Here is a 23,478-nt window from a genome sequence, read left to right as displayed (position 1 = left end):
TCCGTTTATCCTTGCCACAGAGAGACAATCTGCACTAAAGATGGTTATTTATGAGCAAGCTGATTATCTCCCAGTGTTAATTTTGATCCTGTCAACGTACTACAGAAACCACAGTGTCACTACACCAATACTTACAGAATATAACCATTTAAAATCATATACATTATCCCACAATGAGACACTAGAATCAGTTTGGAGTGACTGCTTGCTGCCCTGATGTCTTAAGTTTTAAGGCTAAACGAATTTCAACACTTCTAAAAACATGCCATTCTTTTCAGTCTTCTATACAGATGCAGGTGTCTAACTTTATGCGTGTGAACTAAAAGAGATTCCAGATGTATATGTGTATAATAAACAGACAACAGACCTTAAACAAAAAAAAACAACCCAACAATTGTGTTTATTGTACAATCCTATTAACCAAATACTAATTCATAAACAATAACGTTAGATTCGAGAGACAACGGAAGGAGGTATGTATAATTTTCTCCAAGAAAACAGAACAACAGAGCCCCCCCCCCAGACTGGCAGGGAATTAATGATAGACACAGAACTGCAACCAACATTTTGTAACTGGAGGTAGCTATGAGGCTCTTTTTTAAAAAGAGGGCATTTTTAAATCACTTTTACTGCACCATAAAAGCACACGATTTCAGATGTTGCCACCCCCAATGTGCATTATATAGTGAAACTGGAACAACCTCTTTCCCTCCAGAAACTACTCTGTGCTTAATCTAAAAGGATTTTTAAAAACAAAGCCTACCATCTTTGCAGGTCTTTCCATTCTCAAGAAGTTTCACACCAGTGGGACATGCACACTGATAAGAGGGCTTGGTAGGAGACATCAAACACAAGTGGGAGCAGCCACCATTATTAATTCCACATGGGTTTGTAGCTGTTAAACATAAATCACACAGATTAATGCTTCTGATAACGAATGACCTCATCTCATGTGTTAAGACACATACGGCATTTGAGTGGTAGAATCAGTGGTAGCAACAGAGATTAAAGAAGGAAACGATAAACACAGAACAAGTTAAAATTAATTCCAAGTGCTGAGTAGTGGGGTATTTATGGTACCAAAATGCACGGATGTTGAATGTTTCCTTTCTTGGGGAAATAGCACTTAGCTCTAAACATGAGCCTGACTTTAGCTCTGTGCTTCTCATCTTCACTAACTATTCAGCATGTCTGTGCTGAATGTACAGCACTGTATATATAAAACCAAAATGCAACTACAGTATATTAACACAATGGTTAAGACATGGTTATTACACACAGCTAGTCTTGCTTAATATCATCTGCCAAATTAACACTAGATTCCATTCAGGAACTACTACTTGTTAAAAATAAAAATACCATGTTGCCTAAAGTTATGGCACATGAAACAGAAAAAGGAATAGGACAACAGGACAGCAGGCAGAAAAAAGGCAAGAGATGGGGTTTTGCACTTAAAAACAACAATGTAGAGAATATTTGGTTTCTCTCTCTGGGTCTTTTCCCAATCTCTGCATTGGAAAAATTGCATCATGATGTGGGTGAAGCCACCCACCGTTGTACAGAAAGGCTAATAAAGATTTTTGCAAGTCAGTTCCAACTTGCAGTTAAAAAAAGAAAGCAAGACAGCTTACCATTTGGCTGCCTCTTTTGGCTGAAAGCATGGATGTCCATGGGAGAGAAGATGTTGGAATGTATTTCACGCAGGTCCTCCCCAGAGTACTTGCTGCAGGCCAAGATTGAATGTGTGTTCCAGTCAGTCCAGTACAACGTGTCCCCAAACAGAGTCAAAGCAAAAGGATGTGGAAGGGAGCCTTTAACCACTGCTTGCCTAAGAGAATACAGGGAAGAAAATGAATGATCAAATATAGTTCATTCTACAGGTTTGCTCGAACATAGATTTGTGAAAAGAAGCTTTACAGTGTAAGTACTGTTGACCAAGGCTGTCCATGTATTTACGGGGAACAAAACAGGGTACCTACTTAGGGGAATGACATGGAGAACAATACAGGAGTCCTATTTCCAGGCTGCCTATTGATGCTGCAGTGGCCAAGAGATACTAGCCAAAATCCTTACTGAAACCTGTGTCTATTTTTTAGCACCCCTTTAACACTCAATACCTCTGAGACTCTATGTCACCATATGCAAGCAGGGAGAATACCAGCTGATTTTATGCAAGCCTGACTGCTGCCTGCTGATGCACAATGTCCATTATATTCAGCCTCAGCAGATTTCAAACTGGGACAGCATTTGGTCAATTAGCAGTCCATCCATCTCTTCCAGTTTCACTCTTTTGAACCACCAGGAAAACACTCTAACGGCAAACAGTTTCACCATAAAGAAAACCTTAAAGTTACTTTTCAAGATTCATTATTATGATAATTATTAAGCTATTGTTTTTATTATAAGCAGTGACATTAAACAGAGTTCTACTGATCTTCTGCCATGGTAATGGTATCATTTCTGAGCAAACTGGGTCACTGCCTGTCTCCAGGTTCATAAACAAAATTAAAGAGTATACCCATATATTTTATGTATATATACAAACACATGCTCATTAGCCATCACAAAACTGCAGCACAAACATTACTGAAGACAGTTTTTCCAGGTTCTTGTGATGTAGAAACTAATTATCTGTACCCAGGTTCCTCAGAACTAGAATTAAGTAGCTCAATACTTCTGGTTATTTTATTCACAATCACAGAAAAACTTCAGATTGAGAGGACCATGGAGGTCCTCTGGACCAACACCCTTTTCAAAGCAGGGCCACACAAGTACCATTTACACAAGCACTTCTTCCCACATCCTTTCTTCTTAATTGCATGGGTGCACATGTGCACATGTACACAAGCTCCCATGGAACAGCGGAGATCACCATCCTTCTCCCAGACTGAATGCATGAAGGACTGACAGACAGCTGTACTACTCCTTCAATATAGGGTACACCATGAACACCAGCCTCAATTTTATTTTTGCAGGGAAGAGACTCATTATCTGTATATTTACTGAGAAAACACCCCCACACTGTATGCATCACTTCTGGAAAGAAGTTGGCAACCAAAGTGGTTTAGTAGAGGACAAAAATACTCCTCATTTTCCAAATATTTTCTGTTAAAATATAACAGAAGTGCATATTAAAGCCAGAAACTTGAAGGTGCCTTCTGCCAATGATTCCAAGTACAAAGAGACTGCAGTCATTACTGCTCTTTCACCTTAGCTTCTGGAAAAAGATGTATTATCTTTAAAGCTTCTATTTTTTTCTCCTCCTAAGAAACACACATATACATTCCTTTACTTGTCACTCTAGTGTTCCAATTCTGCACCAAACAGTTTTTTATTTCTTGGTATTTTGCACTCTAAAGTAGGACACACTATCTTTTCTTTCTTATCTCTGTCTGGAGTCAGGTATATATTTGCTTCTAATTAAATGCACCATCTAAGCATCTTACAAAAGACTATTGTAATATAATTTATAGCTTAAACCTACCAGCCAAAAAGAGAACCCAGAATGACACAACACACTCCCCGACTAAGAATAAAGACATTCTAATTCTGTAAACCATTTTTCTACCAACCCCACCCCCAAACCCTAAATGCCTTCAGATTTGAATAATTTCAGTTTAGAGCAGGCTTGGAGACTATCTAAAGTCTTTATAACAAATTTATGACATTTGTCACATGGGACAGAAGCAATGTAAGTCCAAAGCTCTCACTCTAACCAAACCTGCACCAAAGACAGCATTCCCATGCACAAGAAAAGCCACATTTTTATGAAGCATTCTGACTACCTCGCTATTACCCACAAAACAGAGGAATTTTAAATGTGATTAGTACCCACCATTCCTTGTGGGAATAAATCTGTGAGTACAACAGATGCTGCTACACATGCCTAACTTTCAGACAACCATCTATTCATGTGACAATGCATAAAGTGAACTATGACCCTTATTTAAACCAGCCCTTATCTGGAGAGATTCAGCATTGCATTTGACTGCAGCATAAGCCACAGTCTTGAAGCAATTATTCTTAAACTTCTATCATTTCTCTCAGCAGATATAAGGCACCATCAAATGAAAACAGCTTTGGACTCAAAATACAACAGCATGTATTTTTTGCATCTCATTAAGATGAGCATTACCAGTAACACGGACTTCATATCCGTTGTTTCCAAACAAGAAGATAGCTCACTTCCAATCAGCAAAACCAAGCAGGGCTCTTCCCCCTCCAAACATCCTCCACAGGCTGCACTTGCAGCCTTGCTGAATGGCAGCCAGCAGCTAAACGTGTGTCGGCACGGAAGCAGGGGCCGACGTGGGCTAAACAAGCATCCACGGCCTAATAATGAATGGGGCAAAAGGGCTGGAAAGCAGAGGTGCTATAAAACAGGAAAAGGAAGGGGAGAGTATGCAAGAAATCACCTGCTGGTTGGTGTAAAGGAGTTATGTGTTAACACAACCCGCATTAGGAACTACAGAGCTCTGGCTTTGGCTGGTAAGAATAGGAGCCCCAACTTCTGCCTTGAGCAGGAATTTATTAAATACACCCAGGTGAATGAAGAGGACCAGAACATCACCCCTAGTACTCAACTACTGCCCAGAGTTGACAGGAGCAGGGACTTCCCACCTCCAGGGTGTTCCACAGGCACCCATGCAGAGTCAGGGATCAGCCAGGTCTCCATGTTTCTGGCTTCACCAACAAAGTCACCAACCTGGGTACCACGTACAGCACTGCAGGTGTAACTAACATGACCTGACAGCCCTTTGGTGGCAACCACCTTCAGCCCAGGCTTGATTAGAGTAAGTGATACAACAACAAAAAGCACTACATCATATTATCCCTTCACTAAGCTCTTCAGTTCCTTCAAACTTGTATCATTAGTCTTGTTAAAAAAAAAGACACCAAAAATGAGGGTAAAGAGTAATGTTATTCATTCAGGAGACATCTACAGGGCTTCAGCAACATACAAATTGGCTACATATTAGATGGCACTAAGCAAACACTAACTCTAATAATCTTCCCTGTGCCAAGCATATGATCACCCAAATTTGCCTTAAAAATCTCGACGGCAGTTCACCTTTAAAGTGTCACCATCTCTACGCTGTTTAGTTGGCTGGGAAGGAAATGCAGAAGAGGCCAGCAGAGAAAGAAGGTGAGAACAGAAGAAGAGAAAACAATCAGTTTCCACAGAAATTAAATTCCATCTGTGCCGTGTATCGCAATTTCCTAAATACGACTATTTATAGTATCATCATGGTAATCAGAGATGCTATTACAATAAAAACTTGTTATAGTCAAGCATTTTCTACTGCCAGAAGAAAGCATAGATCCAATTTAAATACATTCACCTTTGCTCTATTCTTACTCTGTTATAGAGGCCTGTGAAATACTTTGTGAAGATAAAGGCAATAAATAATAAACAAGTTAAAACAGGAATTACAAAAGGGGATACTGAACTCTGAAATGGAATACATTAAAATCCATGGACAAGCTATCCAGTTTTATACTAGCAATGACAAAAAAGCTCCTACTTCAGGATACATGCATTTCAGACAAAGGCTAAACTCACTTGAAACAAAAATTAACAGTAAAATGACCAAAAGATTCATATCCTTCATTTCAACTAGGATTTTCTCAGTCTGCCTTTTTCCTTTTTTCAGTAATACTTACATTCAAATCCAAAGCTAGATGATTGTTATGAAATTAAATTTTTCACACCAAAAGAAAGGCACCAAAAATCAAGATAATATAGAATATCATCAAAATAATTTTTTCCACTAGAATTTAAACAGATGTTCTATATACAAGCATAATAGCATTTCTCCAGAAAAATAAACAAGCACACACTTTCCATTATCCAAATGCCTTCTATTCTGGCTGCCTTAGTTCTCTGATGTAAAACACTGACGAGAACACCTGCAGAAAACCCGGTGTAACTCAGACAGCCTGGCCTGTACTTCTCTCAGTCATTAACATTCCAGCTTCACAGTAGCACAGCTCCTTTCAGGTGACCTCTGAGGTTGCCTGCACTCAGTTTCCAAGGCAGGTACATTTATGTTTCAATTCATTTCTCCAGTGTCTCTCTGGAGGATCCCATACCTGTTACAATCTCCTACGCTATCAGAAAGGGGAAAAAAAAGCCTCCTCTTGTATCAGTCTTTGTATCCCATTTCAAATACAACTGTCAAGACTGGGGGATGGGGGGAAATGAAGGTAATTCATCTTAATAGTTCATACTTAATACTGTAGCAAAATTTACCACATTGGTATCCAATGACAGTACAGTATTGAAGAGCTAGAAAATTCATACCAACCACATGTAGCTACCTCTCTGATTATATTCTTGAAAAAGTCTTTAAGGGATGTTCGTATCTGCATTTACTGAATTTTAATTTATTTTTCTTCTTATGCTACACCAAATCAATTTCCAGTTACAGATACCTGAGGGCTACATTCTTATCAGACCTGTTTTTCCTTTTCCTCTCGGTGTAAGAACAACAAAACAGAAAGTTGTTATGTGGCGATTATCATCACATCTTTCTTCATGAGGGATTAAAAAATGTAAAGACCCATCTTCCAAAACTTGCTTTTAGTGCTCATCATGTTAAAGAAAGCATGTAACAGGCTTGCATGAAGCAAATTATAATACTTTACACAAAATGCTTCTCTCCATCTATAGATTACTTAATGCCTGAGCATTCAGGAAGTTGCAACAATTACCAAGCTTTGACTTGTGACAATACAAAATATTACCAAGCAGCCAAAGCACTTACACACACCATCACATGAAGCAGGATGGAAGACCAACAGACAACCATGTAACACCACATCAAGGATGCCCAAGGAGGGCAGAGAGCTTCAGTTCCCTAAGAAGCTTAACAAAGTTTCCTCTCCTGCCAACCTAACAAAAATACTTGCAAACAAACTTGGAATACTAAGCGGGATTTTCATCATGAATGCTTGTTCAAATATTCCTATCAGAATACAAGCCTGGTTCTAATTACCTGAGAAAGTAAACAGGAAACACAACTTGTGGGATATCATGCTGTCTTTTAAAAATCTCTTTTGCTACTTCTTGAAGCCACGATTATCATGTGTTTCCAGAAAGTATATGGAAAAAGTACCAGGTCTAGCAATGACATTTCAAATCCCACCTTCAATGGTAGCTGCAGAATGAAGTCATTCTGCAGGTCATTTTTCAGGCAAACACCATCAGGCCTGGCAGTGCAGATGACAGGCCTCTGGCAAGAGGGGAGGAGAGTGGGAAGCCAGCGGGAGGAGGTAAGTTTAGGACACGCACCAGTATATCCACTGACTACAGACTGGTCTACATGCATCCTAACCAAATTTGCTCTTTCTTTGCTTCCACCAGGGCTGTGATCCTCATCTAATTCTGTGTTTGCCATCTCAGGTCTGAGAAACAGTATGGGTGAGCTACTCCGTTGATCCATCTGGGCTAATCACCCCATATTACGTGTTTTTAAGCCTAGAAATATGCACAGATCTGACTCTAGCTATAGTCACTGAATATGTGCATCACATGCAGTCAACTACAAATGTTTTGAAGCTCCATCTTCCCAGCATTTTATTTCAGAAGCACCTTGGGGAAGAACCAAAAAATTCACCCTGGCTCTGTGTCCAAGTAATCTAATTAATTCTGCTTATGCAGGATTCTCTAGCAGTTTTAATTAGGGCACTATTCGTCTACTGCACCAGCCTGTAATGTGTTGGTGATGTACTGAAGCAGGCTTTTCACCACAGACTGGTTCCTCCTCACTGCTTGAGGGTGTTAGGCATGTTTATCTCACAGAAGTACACACAAAGATACCCACAGAATGCAGTATTTTATACCTAATAAAAATACCTACATAATGTCATACATTGTACACATGACACGCAAATAATGAAAAAGAAACTCTTCTAAATGCAGGGACACAGTACTTTTAGTGTTTCATCAAATCTACAGCTAATCATCTGGCAGACAGACATGAGCTGATGCTTGAAAACAGAAACTAGAAAAATCAATGCTGAAGTGCAAACTCGAGACATTCACCTCCTTGCAAGAGCTTCCCAGCTTTCTGACAGTTGCTGAAAGTATGTTTTCTTACAGTGGCCTCAAAACCCATCTCATTAGCACAAACACTTCCTGGGGGACCTTGTAAGTGCATTTCCCTTCAGCCAGTAACATGTTAACTTATTAATTAGAACTGCTGCTGCAGGGTAAAGGAAAAGAAAATTAATTCAAGAGCTGCCTTAGCAGGCCAACCTATCTCGGGTACTCTACTCACAGGAGAGCTGTCTGCAATTCAGTTTTGTTTAATTAGTCCCACAAAAAGCAACTGTTCACTCTGATAAGCGCAGAGCAAGAGCTGTGAAAAACCAAAACCATCTCTTCTGTGCACCAATTTGGTTTTTTAATTATTACATTCTGACATGAAAAAACTGCTCTTTCCTTTCTCTCACTGGCAAACCAAGGGCATTAGTCATCAACTTCTGTGCTCTTCCTCTTTATTCTAATGAGCCCATCACTGGAGTAGCTAGGGCTAATAAGTCCCAGGGCTAGCAGGTAAGGAATGATCCATCATCCCTGTAAAATCTGCTGTAGAGGTTCTCTCATGAATTTACAACTCTAGCACATATTTACTAAATGCTACTGCCAGCGTTGTCATGCTGCTTACTGGTTTTGATGCAGAGGCTCATCAAGTCCAAAGGGAGATTATCTAGGTCCTGTCCAAAGAGGTGACAAAGAAATAATAAATAATAATAATAATAATAATAATAATAATACCCAAGGCTTCCTTTGTTTCTCCCCCTACATATTCCTTCCACCTGCCTACTGCACTCTTCCACTCTTCAGACCCCTGCAAACGAGAAGCAAAGCATCCATGCATATCAATGTCCTTCTCTGACATATAAATCTTTAAATTTTAATTCTTGTGTAGTGCCAGGTGTAGAGATGTGATATGAGGCTGCAGGAATAAAGACAAAAAAGTTATGGATTGCCCACAGATTTAGAAATGTGCCAAGAATATTTCCCTTTCACTCCTTCCAAATTTTAGACCACTGAGGTCTGAACCTCAAAACTTTAATACCAGCAGTGACACTAATTAAAATATTTCCCTATTTGCACCATATTCTCTCTCACCATCCAAACCACAAAAACATTTTCTTTGAACTCTGTGAAATTCTTTTTGATATAAAGATGTTAGTTCCTGCTAAATATTTCTCACTTCCCCAAAGCAATTAAAACACATGTCATCCTGCTTTACATGAAACTTTTACAACCACTTATCTGCTGCAGACTCTATCCCACCTCATGTTATGCAACACTAAACAACTTGACGAAGCAAATCTTTACTTATCTGCTTCCTCTGCTAAAAGGTACCAAAATCATTTACTTCTAGAACACAGTATATTTATGAAGTTAATGTCTTTATGTAACTCAATTTCTTTTTAATTTCTTCAATAGCTCCAGTTCCAGAAGCATAAATATTTTCCAATACATGTTGACAGTTGGTAAAGCACCAGAAAAGCTAGTAACAGGTCACAACATCTGTTTTAATCAAGAGAAATTTAGATAGCAACAAAAAAAATTAAGACTTATTTTCTAGATACAAAGCAGCATTAGAAGAATGGCCTAAATATCAAGAGTATTTCACTAAAAATAGCAGTTTCTATATAAGCCTAAAAGTCTGTTTTAAGTTAGATTATGCACTCAATGACAATGATCTTGTCTCTCCCCCTTTCTTAACTCTTATGGAAAATTACTCTTGAAAAGGGATTTTAAAAGGTGGTGGTGGTGGAAAAAAGTTGGCCTAATCACACAGTGTCATCTTTCCACACGGAAACAAAGCTGTTTGATCATAATGGGTCTTGTGTGTTCAGCACCCATCTCCTCCGACTCCATACCCAATGCATGTTGTAGCTCTTGGCCAACCATCCAGGAAAGCAAGGGTCACAAAAAGATTTCTATTTTTACTTTTCACAAGTTTTCCTTAACAAATGGATGGATGTGACGACATGAGCGACCCTAAACCTGGTGTATTTCACCCATCTGACAAGAGGAGCTGCTGAAATAAGCTGCCCAGGAACAATCTGTTGAGCTGCCAGACCTGGCAGGGAATGTGCAGGGGGCACAGGCAGGATAACACTGGGTGAAGGAATATGAGAAGCTGTGGGTGCATTTGAAGTATGCCAAGGAGGAGAGAGGGGAAAAAAACAGGGTGGGGGTTTGTGTGCATGAGGCATAGGAATATACAGAGAAGCCAGATGGACTGCTGCTGAGGAGGAGGAAGCAGAAAGACTTCTAACCCCAGATGTTATTAGCTTTACCATTTACAGGAAAATATGGTGATTTTTAGGGTTTTTTGGTGGTGAGGATAACTAGGATAAAAGACTGAAGGCTAGGTAGGCTTGAGTTTGTTGGGGGTTTTTTTCCACTTAAAAGGAAGATCAAGGGCTTTTGTTTTTTTTTCTGCAGAATTAGAAATTGCCTTTGCTTATTTTTAGTATTAGAAAATCGGTGATTGAAAACGATTATTAAAATGATCAAGAGAATACAGAATTACAGCTGTGAAGTATCACGCTGAGAAAGGTGAATTTGCTGAATAACTGAAAGACAGTATTTAACAAAAACAGAATGCCATTAGACAGCCCCAGATCTTTTTTCTTAAGACAGGCAGAGGCTAAGAGGTCACAGCAGAGGAAAAAATACATAAAACCCCACTGTAGAACAGCTTAACTTCTGCAATCCTTTCTTTTTTTCCTCTCCCAGTGATGTAATTGCGAAGAACAAAAAACAAAACAAAAATGCTGGGATACAGATGTTGACTATTTTCTGAATCTTCAGAACTTTCTCACACGCCTAGGGAAAAACAGGTGCTGTTAGAAGTGGTGTGTGCTTCTGAGTGCTTAAGGGAAGCTGTGTGTGCTTTCCCATCTAAAGACAATTTCTCCCCTCAAATGGTCACATATAGGACACTGCCATAAATATTTCTGATGCATTTTAGTATCAGCTTAAAAAATAAACCCAACAACTTTAAAGTATTAGACTAATTGCTTTGTTTTTAATGACAATGTAAGAAACAATTAGTAGATCTGAAAAATAAAATAGAAAAAGAAAAATTCCAGATTACTTGTGTACATAAGTTTTTAGTACAGGTTTCACCAATTCCAGAGGATTTATTCTGGAATGAGGTACCTGCTAGGACCCAGGTGACATGACTTCCATGTCACAAGACAGCGGTTAATACAGCTTTATGTAGACAGAAAAGCTTGGTCAGCCTCTCACACCGAGAAATATCAGCACCTTTACAGCCTCATCTCTAGAATGAATCATTTGCATGTTAACCAAATGCAGAGGAGCAGCTAAACACCATTAAAATAAAAGCAAAATACAAACTCAAGCATATTTACACTACATATTTACACCACTAAGGGGAAAACCACTACGAAGTCTGTAGAAAAAGAAGACTGAATACACAGTGATGCCAGCAGGAAACACTGAAGTAGCTCTGGAGCCAGAAAAACTGGAGACATAAGATAGGATAGAAAGGTTTGTGCTCCATGCAAAAAGCAAGAAAATAGATTTGGGTGGTGGAGGTGTCAATTTTTAATCACTGGACACTTTTCAAGTAATTAACACTAGAAAAAAACCCAACCCACCTCTACATCCTGCATCATTTTCCAGAGATGCTACCGCACCATTCAACACAGCACCTGACATGCACTCTTCCTAGAAGAGCATCAGCCAGACTCCAGGAGTTTATTGCCATACTAAGGTGGGCCTTTCCCTCTCATATAAATAGTAGAGCACAAAAAAGGTTGACTCAAGAATAAAACAAGCTACCAAATTATCCTGTTGGACAAAGCCACTGTAGTACATTTTAGGTGTGATGATATGAGCAATAATTTTTTAAAGAAAGTATCACTTCAAAATATTCCTCTCTTTTTTTTGGTATTATTAAGCTTTCTTATGAAAGAAACAGCAAATGAAGGATTAGTTCAAAATAGATATCCATATCTCTGTGTTTTGAATTAACAAAGCTACTTTTAGTATTCATATCCAAAGACAAATTTAAAACTGCATTCAGCTTCTCTTACTTTCTGTGATCAAACACCATTACAAAAATACTGCACAAACTTTTTGTCTTTTAACAAGCAGAATTTACATAACCTTTCAAACCAATATTATAAGAAAGCGTGGCATTCAAAATAAACACGAGAAGACAGGGGACATGTTGTATGCATGCTGGCTATGTTCCTACTCACAAGTCACCAGAAAACACCTATCTTGTCAAAATGATTGATTTTTAATGCCAAATTAACATTTGTGGTGAAAGAAGGGACAAATCCCCAAAAGATCAGAATGAAGAACATCAGAAAAGGTATTTCATGCCCAGATGAACCTGCTGAAATGTCACAAAAATCTGTAAAGAGACACCTCAAAATAGTATCTCTATATACCTTGAGCACAAGCTGTGATTCATTTGTGTGCGCAAGCAGTACTTGTCAAAGCTCTCTCATGCAGTGAAGAGGGTCATCATCCAAATTAGGGATAAATGCATACATACAAAGTGTCAGTTATTCCCTTAATCAAGAAGTAGCCATGACCGGATCAGAAATAATTACATCATCACTAAAAAAATGTTAGAGGAAAACAGTCATTTTAGCATAGCTCTCTGTAAAGACTGTTTTTCACTATTTTCCCAACCTTAGGATTAATGAAATTGAAATACTAATATATGATGATCCATTTTTTCCAGACTGTTTTCTACATTTATGAATCCCACAACAACGAAATACCTATTGAAAAGGGACAATTTTGCTATATAATCTTACACAATTAAGAACAGGATTCAAGGATTTTTTTTAATGGACTAGTCCTGAGAAAAGACTTTGTGAGTCACAAGATACCTCAAAGAGGAGCACACATTCAGCTTCACAGTGTTTGAAGGGGTAGGATGGCGAAGGGTAGAAGTTCCTGATAGCACTAGTCTGCTTAAAATTTTGCAAGTGCTAACATGACAATTGCCTGCAACACAACTTCACCTTCTAAGAAAAGCACCACTTTATGTACATCAAACAAAAACTTCTTACCTATGACTTCCATCCAGATTTGATCTGTGGATGAAATTCAGTTTAGCATCTGCCCAGTAAAGTTTCTGTTCTTCATAATCCAGTGTCAGTCCATTTGGCCAATATATGTCTGTGTTAACTATAATGGAGCGACTTGAACCATCCATCCCAGCACGTTCTATCTTTGGCACTTCTCCCCAGTCTGTCCAATACATGAACCTATAATAATTTTAAAAAGAGAAAAGACAAAAAAAGACAGCAATCATGTATAAGTCTACAACTGGAACACTGACTATAACTTTCAGTAAAGGCAAAGGGGCTCTCTGTTCTGCAGTCTGTGGAGCTATGTTCTACTGGGTAAGGTATACATACATACAAGGCCTGTGAAACACAACAGAACAAAGTTACTTTAAAAAAAGCTGCAGAAAACCAGCTTAGGGCAAACCCACAGCGCTATTCCATGTTACACTTCTATATGCGTCTTTCCTTGGGTCAAGTGAGGACGTTGGGAATATCCAAATGATATTGACAATAATCTCAGAATTCAGCATTAAACAGTGAAGATAGATATTACAGACTATCACAGAAGTACAACAGCCTCTTCAACATGGGTCAGGCAACTGGGGGAAACAAACAAGGTGTGTGGACTTACAGCTGATACAGCAATTCCATGCAAGGCAGTAAAATGGATTTTATGGAAGACCAATTCATGTCCTTTTTTCCCCAAGAAAAATTTAGAGACAGGCAGCAACATCAACATGTTTAGAAGCACAGTTTGCATTCAGGGAGCAGGTAAAACACTCTGCAATGTCTTTTAACACTGAGGAAGCAAGTTTTAAATGATGTTATCATATTCATTTGCCTTAAGCAACATGGTCTAGTGTGAGGTGTCCCTGCCCATGGCAGGGGGCTTGGAACTAAATTATCTTGGTCTTTTCCAACCCAAACCATTCTGTGATTCCATAGTACTGGCACATGTTTAAACATTGAGCCAGTGCTGGGGGGAAGGAAGTTACCTAGTTGCATTTAAGAAGGAGGCAAAGCAAGGGAAACCACTTTATTATGGCTAGAGACTAGTAGGGGGCAAGAATATTGGTCTTTTTTCTGCAGGTGGTAGAAAATGGATTTACTTTTGTAGGTTGTTAACAGAATGCATAACTAAACAGACACAGATAAACAGATCAGACAAAGTGTATCCATAGTGCTTGCTCTGTTTTGCTGCTGCAGCTGGGACAGACAAGAAGACTACTGTTCTAAATTGCTTCTCATAACTTTATGATATCTACCACTATACCTGCTTGTCTCTGTGCTCCCTAGCCTAACTCAGTCAAAACAATCCAGGTTAGGAAAGATCTGAAGCCTTTAAACTAACCCAGATCCCCAGACAATTACAATATGTCACTATATGGTGCCCACATGTGAAGAGGCCTGGCCACCCATCCTTTAAAGAAAAACAAATGTGCAACACATTTAAGAAACATTTGCACATGAAGTTATTCTTGGCAAAGACTTAATTTTTTTTGTTATTATTTTAAAAATCAGGAAATTCCATGTCATATTTCCCCCCTTAATTCATGTCTACAGTGTGTTTGTTTTAACGCACAGCTCTATCTGCGGCCAGAAATGCAGCTGATTAACACAAACATTGCCCTATTCAATCCCAAGTGAGTCATTCTCCACAAAAGAATGTGCCTGCCTTAAACAGAGAGCACAAGTATCTGAAGAAAACATTTGGGATTTCTGTAGACATAAACAAGTGCTACAGAGAAACTGGTTTTCCATCAGGAAGAAGATAACAAAGCCAAGGAATCTGCAGATGAGTAGCACAGCAGCAAGTCACCTGGTCAAGCTATGCAGTAAGAAAATGGAAAAGTTAAAGTCAGGCAGCATTCCACCAGCAAACACGTGTGAGAGAAAAGAGAGAAAGATTGTTTGGGTTTTTTACGAAGACCCTTCTTGCCCCAGCTGTCAGGTCCTACATTTTCAAATCCTTCACCAAGGTTAATAGGTTCCAAGGCTCTGGCCACCCTCCTAGACCGATTTTTCAGGCTGAAACAGCTCATTAGTTGCTGTATAGCCTCATCTTCTTCCCTGTCTCCCTCTCACCTCTTATGTACACGGCAATTACTCAAGCAAAAACAGGTAAGGGTAGCTTGGTAACAAAGAAAAGCCTTCCCAGACATCACAAAAACATCCCTGTTTCATTTGAGCACACATGCACACAGAACTGGCTTTAAGATTCAGTAACATTTCCAATCAGCTCCAGTGACCTCTGCTCGGTTTCTCCAATAGTTTTTTTTCCAGTATCATCTGTTTGTTTTCCTTCACCTTGCTTGAAAGCCTTTATGGAGACAGGTTTTAATATCTCCATTAAAAATCTTTGGAACCAGCCATGGCCTCTTCCTGCAACAGTTGAGCAAGTACAGGGCATAGGAGGAGGAGGAGATGGGAAGTGAGCTGCAACTACTAAGAGAGAGACCTGGCTAACATCCGAGGGAGCTGAGGAGCCAGACAGACAAACACTGTTCCCACTACTGCAGAGGTCTTTCTATAGGTTTTTCTGCAGAGAGCTCAGATCCCTCTTCCAGGAGACAGCAAACTGCTCACATATGTCTGCTGGTTCCTCCTTTCTGGAAGGCTTACAGATTCTTGTTTCATTATATAATGGTTGGTAAGTAATCCATCCAGAAACGATACAGAAAGGAAGATGTGACAACATGCAGACATACTGCACAGTGGGTAAGCCAGCTATACAGTCCAAGTAATTCTCCCTCCTCCCCATTCTCTTAAAATACATTTAATTATTTTCATTTAAAAAAATATAAACCAAGGGCACCACCAAAGCCCACAGGACAGAGCAAAATATTAAGCAAAAAAGTAATGCCTTGTGCTAAGTTATGGCATTCAGATGCCACCAGAAGAGTACTGTTCCATTGTGCCTCTGTTTTCATGTTGTTATATCTTGCTATAAAATTTAAGTCCAGGAATTAAGATTTTAACTCTAGCCCAGAAAAAAAAAAATAACATTTTTACACCACCTGTTGAATTTTAAGAAGGAAAAAAAATGCATGTAGCATGTTTACTGTACAGCAGTACAAGCACAGAACTGAGCTCCATGCTAGGCAATCCCAAATCTGTGAAATCCAGCAGACAATACACAGACATGCTGGAGAACAGAAACTGCGTGGAGACCTCATAGCCAGAGAGGGACTCTTCATCAGGGACTGTAATGGCAGGACAAGGGGTAATGGGTTGAAACTTAAACAGGGGAAGTTCAGGGTAGATATGAGGAAGAAATTCTTTACTGTGAGGGTGCTGAGGCACAGGAATGCGCTACCCAGAGAGGTGGTAAATGCCCCATCCCTGGCAGTGCTCAAGGCCAGGCTGGACAGAGCCTTGGGTGATATGGTTTAGTGTGAGGTGTCCCTGCCCATGACAGGGGGGTTGGAACCTGATGATCTTAAGGTTCTTTCCAACCCAAACCATTCTGTGATTCTATGATTCTGTGCTGTAACTAACCTCAGCAACCCTGCCTGGGTCCAGAAACAGGAATGCCTTCTCATGCTTCTTAACTTTGGCTCTTATTCCAGGCAGTCACAGCCAGGACAGGCTGGTGCTAGAGCTCTGGACCTGCCCAGCTGCCTGTTATTGACTCCTGCTGAAGCTCATCCCCACCGGGGTCAGCAATGGGGACCACAAGCCCAGACCTCGCTGCTGTACTTTACATACCAGCTACTTGAAACTTGATGAAATTCAACAAGGGCAAGTGTAGAGTCTTGCATCTGGGGAAGAACAACCCCATGTACCAGTACAGGTTGGGGGTTGACCTGCTGGAAAGGAGTGAAGGGGAAAGGGACCTGGGGGTCCTGGTGGACAGGAGGATGACCATGAGCCAGCAATGTGCCCTTGTGGCCAAGAAGGCCAATGGCATCCTAGGGTGCATTAGAAAGGGTGTGGTTGGTAGGGCAAGAGAGGTTCTCCTCCCCCTCTACTCTGCCTTGGTGAGGCCACATCTGGAATATTGCATCCAGTTCTGGGTCCCGCAGTTCAAGAAGGACAGAGAATTGCTTGAAAGAGTCCAGCGCAGAGCCACAAAGATGATGAAGGGAGTGGAACATCTCCCTTATGAGGAGAGGCTGAGGGAGCTGGGTCTCTTTAGCTTGGAGAAGAGGAGACTGAGGGGTGACCTCATCAGTGTTTACAAATATGTAAAGGGTGGGTGTCAGGATGATGGAGCTAGGCTTTTTTCAGTGATATCCAGTGACAGAACAAGGGGCAATGGGTGTAAACTGGAGCATAGGAGATTCCACGTTAACATGAGGAAGAACTTCTTTACTATAAGAGTGACAGAGCACTGGAACAGGTTGCCCAGGGGGGTTGTGGAGTCTCCTATGTTGGAGATACTCAAGGCCCGCCTGGACAAGTTCCTGTGTGATGTACTCTAGGTTACCCTGCTCTTGCAGGGGGGTTGCACTAGATGATCTTTCGAGGTCCCTTCCAACCCTTGGGATTCTGTGATTCATCCAAACTCATTTTTGCAAGGAGCTTAAAACTAGTATGGAGAAGCTACACTGCAGCAACACAATCAAACATCAAAACTGAAAACCCCCTAGGCCTAGAGATTTTTAAACTCACACAGAATCATAGAATCAACTAGGTTGTAAAAGACCTTTAAGATCATCAAGTCCAATCATTACATCAGCACTGTCAAGTCCATGGCACACTTTCATACCTAGCAGGTGTACCTGAATTAGAAGGACGACATTTAATTTAGTATCAGATCAACCCATAGAGCCAAATCTTTCTTCAACCTAATAATAAATAATACCACCGATGAAAACTTACCATGTTAATCCAGTCTTCCTTTTGTTTCTAATAATTAACCACTTTATTTTAAAGCACTTGGGTTTTAATCAAATAACCTTAATATTTTAACTGCTTCATTCTTTTTCACTTGTTGTATTTTCTCCATGCTGTTAAATGCCACACTTGTCAGACTTTACTAGCAGACTCTGGAAGTGGTTGTGAGCTGTTATAAAAATCTAACAGAAAAACAACAACAAAGTGTATTTCTATCTATCCATGCTTGTAATTTTAAGATTAGGGATTCATGTCAGGAAATGATACAGGCTTCTTTGCACTGTGCAGCAGCAGCTTCACAGTTTTGATTTGCCCCATATCAAAGGTTTTGCCACAGCAAAATAAAAGAAACAGCATTTCTTGGTTCCATTCTATGTGATGAACAAATATAATAAATAAGAGCTTCTTTTCTAAAAAGCTCATAAAGTCTAGGCATGCTGACAGCAGGATATCCCACATACCTAGAAAAAAGCTTGCCGAGTACAAATGCCAAGATTAAATGCTATAATTTAGCAATGACTTCCGACAGCTATGCACAGAGGGAGAGAAATTCATCGCCAGCACCCATCAGCTTTGCAACTTTCTGATCTGTGCCGGTCCCCAGCACTGATGCAGATTCTTTCAGCCCTGCTATCCCACACGAAACCAGGCTCCTGCTAGGAGCGTCATTAAAGCACCAGCCCCCATCGAGATGCTTCACTCACTGAACAGAGATACCCCACGCGACACTTAGCTGATTTTAAGGCAGTTAATTGGGACACCTTACAGGGCAGGCAAACGTTTACCTTCCTTAATGTTATTCAGTGGGAAGAGCGGTTGCTTAATTGGGACAGCCAATTATTTGGTGAGGCCCTTCACAGTGAATGCTCCAACTTTGTAATTATACTCGTTTCAGCCCCTAAGAACCACTGAGCTCTACAGGGACGCAAACAGCCACCAACTTCAGAGCCTGCAAAGGTTTCAGAAGCGCAGCAACCCCTGTGGAGCTCATCAGCTCTGCAGTGGTCCTTGTGAAATGCAGCCTGCTCCAACTCCAGCACTAGCAGCACTGGCACTCATCTAACCGAGAAATACAAAGCTAAACGATAGGCACTGGAGTAGTTCAGGAAAACTATGCACAACAAATGTGCTCAGTGATCGAAAATAGCTCTTGAGAAGAAACATTCACGGCTCTTCAGGAGTTTAAGAAAAGATATTCAAATCAAGAGACCCTTCATGTATCCTTAACAGAAACTTCTTGAGGCAAGTTCAGAGAGAGAAGGAAACCGCAGCCCAGGAGGACATCAGCTTCGAACACGTAGAAAACTGATTTTCAAGTAAGGGGACTAAAAGTACCATGGAAAGGTTTTAGTACAAAGCTTCTCAACTGATTGCAACATTCAGGAAATATTTTGAGTCCTCCAAGAGAAGCAAAAATGCACAGAGCAAATTAAATATGGAGATAATTCTTCATAAAAGTGAGGAAGAAATATCCCTTTGGGATGCAATCAAGATAAACATGATAAAAAAAGATGCTCTTAACTAGCTGAGAACAGTACTCTTTTACAATAGCTTATCTCTGCCAGTAAGTAAGCATGGACATTAGCTGAATGTAATTTTCTGAGCTGCTCTACACTAAATTCTTACATTAACATTCAGTGCATTCAATGCACATTTTTAGTGAGAATTAGCTTACCCTATGCAGCTTTTCAGCTGCCTTTACAAAATCCCTTTTGGACATACTAATAGCAGCTATATGGGGAATGGGTGTGAATGAAGTAATGAGTTATTAACATCCTAACACACTGAGTCTACTTGCTTAAACTTGCTGGTTTTAGGAGTCCACAGGTGGCAAACAAAGCTGCAGTTTCCCATTTCAGCTAGGCACAGCTAGCTCAGAACCATTGTGACATACACTGGACAACAACAAAATAAGATTCCTTCCACTGAAAACCAAACATTTTTTATTTTGCTCTCTTCAAAAGCATCAATGTGCCTCCAAACGACTGAACAACCCAGACGTCTTCGCAATGCTTGACAAGCAAGCATCAGTAGACCAAGCTGTACCTTGTTAATTCCCCCTAGGTCATCCCATCCTGCCCAACCCCATCCCCTGCATCCTGGTGAAACAGATGCTTGAACCTCAGCTATTCCATTTCACAGCGCACATTATTAGTGTCATTTTTATGAAGACCATCAAAATTAGATATGAGTGTCCAGTGACTCATACAGTGACCTGTGGCAGAGGCATCTCATTCTGCCACTGCTGCTAACAAAGCAGTAAACTTGTGCAGAAGCAAAGGTCTGTAGCGATGAACAACTGAAGCCTCCATAGTTGATCTGTCACGGATGCCAAAAGACTCGACTGATAAGAGGGAAGAATCACTGTGCAAAATTCCACACCTGTGTATGCCTACGATACGCTAGAAAAAGGTCTACTGGAACACATGATTTATAAGGCACGCAGGTATTTTTCCCAGTATACTCTATACTGGTTCCCTCAAGAGGAAGAAGCTATTCTCAGGAAGGTACTTCTATGAAAATGACTACATTTACTGTAAGACATCAGGCAATGCACCTGTAACCAGTATGGCAATACAAAGAATTCAACTTAGAGTTGGGTTTACTCTCCTGTTCGGACCTTATCTAGCAGGAGAAAGATTATTACCACAAGACCTTCCTTTTTCTTGGAATTCATTTCTAAAATAAGAGATAAATGAAAAGACTCCAGTTTTGGAAAACAAAACCACTCTGTGTGATTAAATGATCAGAAGCTGATGCTTGGTTTCTAGCTCAGTACCAACAGGACAGCATGAAACTAGATTTTGAAGGCGGTTTTCACAAGCTCTGAAAAGAATACCTTAGCAAAAACACTGAAAGTCATTCATAAGAAATCAACATGGAAGCACAAACTTCATGATACTCTCATTTCACAAGCAAACAACTCAGTATGCAAAAGCATTTCTCAGCCACCATGCTGTCTGTTTTCATGTATTCTAGCCTATAAGAATATGCTGGGCAATCTGACAAGAAAAATGCAGCTGAGAGACTGCTTCTCATTTTCACCCAGACACTGCTGAGAGTCCATGGGAAGTAAGGTTTGAGTTAACTGTCAAACATGTGCTGATGCACTGCAGTCACATGCATATGGTTGTCCTTTCAGTCACAGATCCCAAGGAAAAAGAGAAAGAGGCTCATTAAAAAACAAGAAGTGGCTATTTTTGCTGAATGCTCAGTAAGGCAGAATTTCAATTGTTTGAGCAGGTGGAAAGGTCTCTTGCTCCCTGAACTTTGAAATTAACCTTTCCTATCTCCAGACACAAAAGGTCTAACAACATGCCTTCCACAGTTACAGAAAAGAAACCATTTTCTGGTTTCTCCTAGAGCAAGCAGGAAATAAAGCTTGTCAGTTTAGCAGTACTTAAAAATCAATATTTGAAACAACAATTTTCCTAGTTTAAGCCAAAAAAATATAGAAAGAAACAATTTAATCTCTCTGTTATCTATTTACCACATCCCTAGACCCTAGTTGACAGCAAGATGGAAGCAAGATGCAGATGTGCTTTGGAAGGCCTCAGGCAGCCCTCTGCACAAGAATCATTCCAGATGTAATACACCAGACCCTGTGAAGTTCAGACAGACTTTTAGCAGCAGCTAAGCCAACAGAAAGCTAAAACACCAATTAACCTATCAGGAGATGGACAAATTAACAGCAGGAAAATTCCTGCCTTCCAACCTACCTTGGCTCTTCAACTATGACAAGAAATTAGCAGAGGAAAGTAAAGCAGCTGGCAGTTCTGACAGACTTTCAATAAACACACACACAAACAAGAAACACAAACCAACAACTGTGCCACAGCCTCTCAAGAAGCTGGGAAAGAAGCTGAGCCAAGACTGAGCACTGCCCCTGGGTAGCTCTTCAGGGCTGAGGAGCATCACAGAGGTCTGCCCAGGCAGTGCCTTAAGCTGTACTTGCTCAGCATCACCCCGAGGAGCCTGTGTACACAGAACCACCCATTTCAAACAGCTCTTTGAGATCCTATTAAAAGGTGCAGATCTATACACCTGTGAACCAAACAAAATGCTGAAAGCAAGTATAAAAGAATATTTAGCTACATTAAAACTACAGGAGGAAGAAAGCAGTGAAAAAACAATAGGATCACTGTTCACCATGTTTCCCAGATAAAACTTCTTTGTACAGTGGAAAATAATCTGTTTCTTTACAGGGGCTTACAATAAAAATACAAATATTTGCACTGTAAATATTTAGTTTGTAAATGGAAATTTAGAATTCAGTAATCTTTTCAATTCAAATCGTAACCAAACTTGCTTCTAATCTTTCAATAAAAAAATGGGAGAACTAATTCCTTATACATCCTGAATAAAGGAAGTGAAGAAGGTTTTTCCCTATGCTTGTATCTTAAATTGAAACCGTACGAACATACCTACTTCTCCAGGGCAAGAGAGAGCACAGTGACACATCCCAATCTCTTTGTCTAGTGACTGAAGGAAAGAGAGAAATCTACTATTTGGCATTCTAGGCCGTTTCTTACAAGCACAAATCCAGGCATCCTACCGTACACTGCTGTGCAAGATTTTGACTTATGAACTGCACACAGGGTACTACACAGATACATCGACTCTACTCACACTAAACAGAACATGCTGGTATAACTATCCTAATGCAGATGCAGCTTACAACAGTAACAGTTTCTACCCAAGACCTATTCACTTAACTTTATTATCTGTTTCGCTGGATTAGGTTGGGGCCCAATCAATCCCTTGAAGCAGCTCACCATACCACGAAATGGGTATCCATACTAAAACATGACAAGACAGGACAGGCAGACAGGATCAGCAGAAGTGATTAGCTGAAATTAGCCAACCCTCTCCAAAAAAACAAAACCAGAAGGTATCAGGGGGATGCCCTGTCTCCCCATCAACTGAAATCAGGGAACAGCATGCTCAGAACCAGGAGATCCTTCAGCGATTTTTTCTTCATGATATTTTCTTATCATTCCAAGTCTTTCATCAGTAAAACATCCCTTATTATTCAGCCTCTGCCCCACTACACTACTACCAGCTGGATCATTTTTTGTGTTCCTGACCCCAGCTCCTCCAAGAAACCCTAATAAACTGTAATGCTCTACCAAACCAAGCTGGCTCCCACCCTTCATATCACATTTTCAGCACTCTGCTATTTCTTTTTTTTCAGTGTTTTCCATCCTATTTGTTGGTATGTAACTCAGGCTTACTCATAAATAACCATCAATCCTTAGCCTTTTTTATTATTATTAAATGAATTCATAATGCCATTTAGGAGTTCAGTACATTTTCAGTGCAGTTCCTGTCCTTTGTGATTTGTTTATCAATTTGTTCATACAGAAACCAGTCTGATGCCCTCAGCAAGGAACATGCAGGCAAGCAATTCATTCATTTCAGCTTTCCTGGAATGGCTTTATTTGCCTTGACTATTTCTGGGTTTTTTTCCCCTATACTTTGATCATCCAACAGACTCACTAAATCGCTTACTCTCTTGTAAGAAAGCAGCATGCACCAATTAGACTT

General features: G+C 40.1%; 1 protein-coding gene across 1 annotated transcript in view; it reads right to left on the bottom strand.

Annotated features, from left to right (window-relative positions):
* The window catches only part of LRP6 (LDL receptor related protein 6), a 122,690-nt gene that overhangs the window by 57,983 nt on the left and 41,229 nt on the right, over positions 1-23,478 (bottom strand). Inside the window, exons 3-5 of the mRNA XM_034063295.1 lie at positions 13,093-13,290; positions 1,632-1,828; positions 764-895 (exon numbers count right to left, since the gene is read on the bottom strand). Of these exons, the coding sequence (XP_033919186.1) occupies positions 764-895; positions 1,632-1,828; positions 13,093-13,290 (527 nt within the window). The remainder of the gene's footprint in view (positions 1-763; positions 896-1,631; positions 1,829-13,092; positions 13,291-23,478) is intronic.

Source organism: Melopsittacus undulatus, chromosome 5 (assembly GCF_012275295.1).
Source record: "Melopsittacus undulatus isolate bMelUnd1 chromosome 5, bMelUnd1.mat.Z, whole genome shotgun sequence".
NCBI classification, from domain to species: Eukaryota; Metazoa; Chordata; class Aves; order Psittaciformes; family Psittaculidae; genus Melopsittacus; species Melopsittacus undulatus.
The sequence above is the reverse complement of the archived record's forward strand: the minus strand, read 5'-3'. Positions and strand labels throughout refer to the sequence as shown.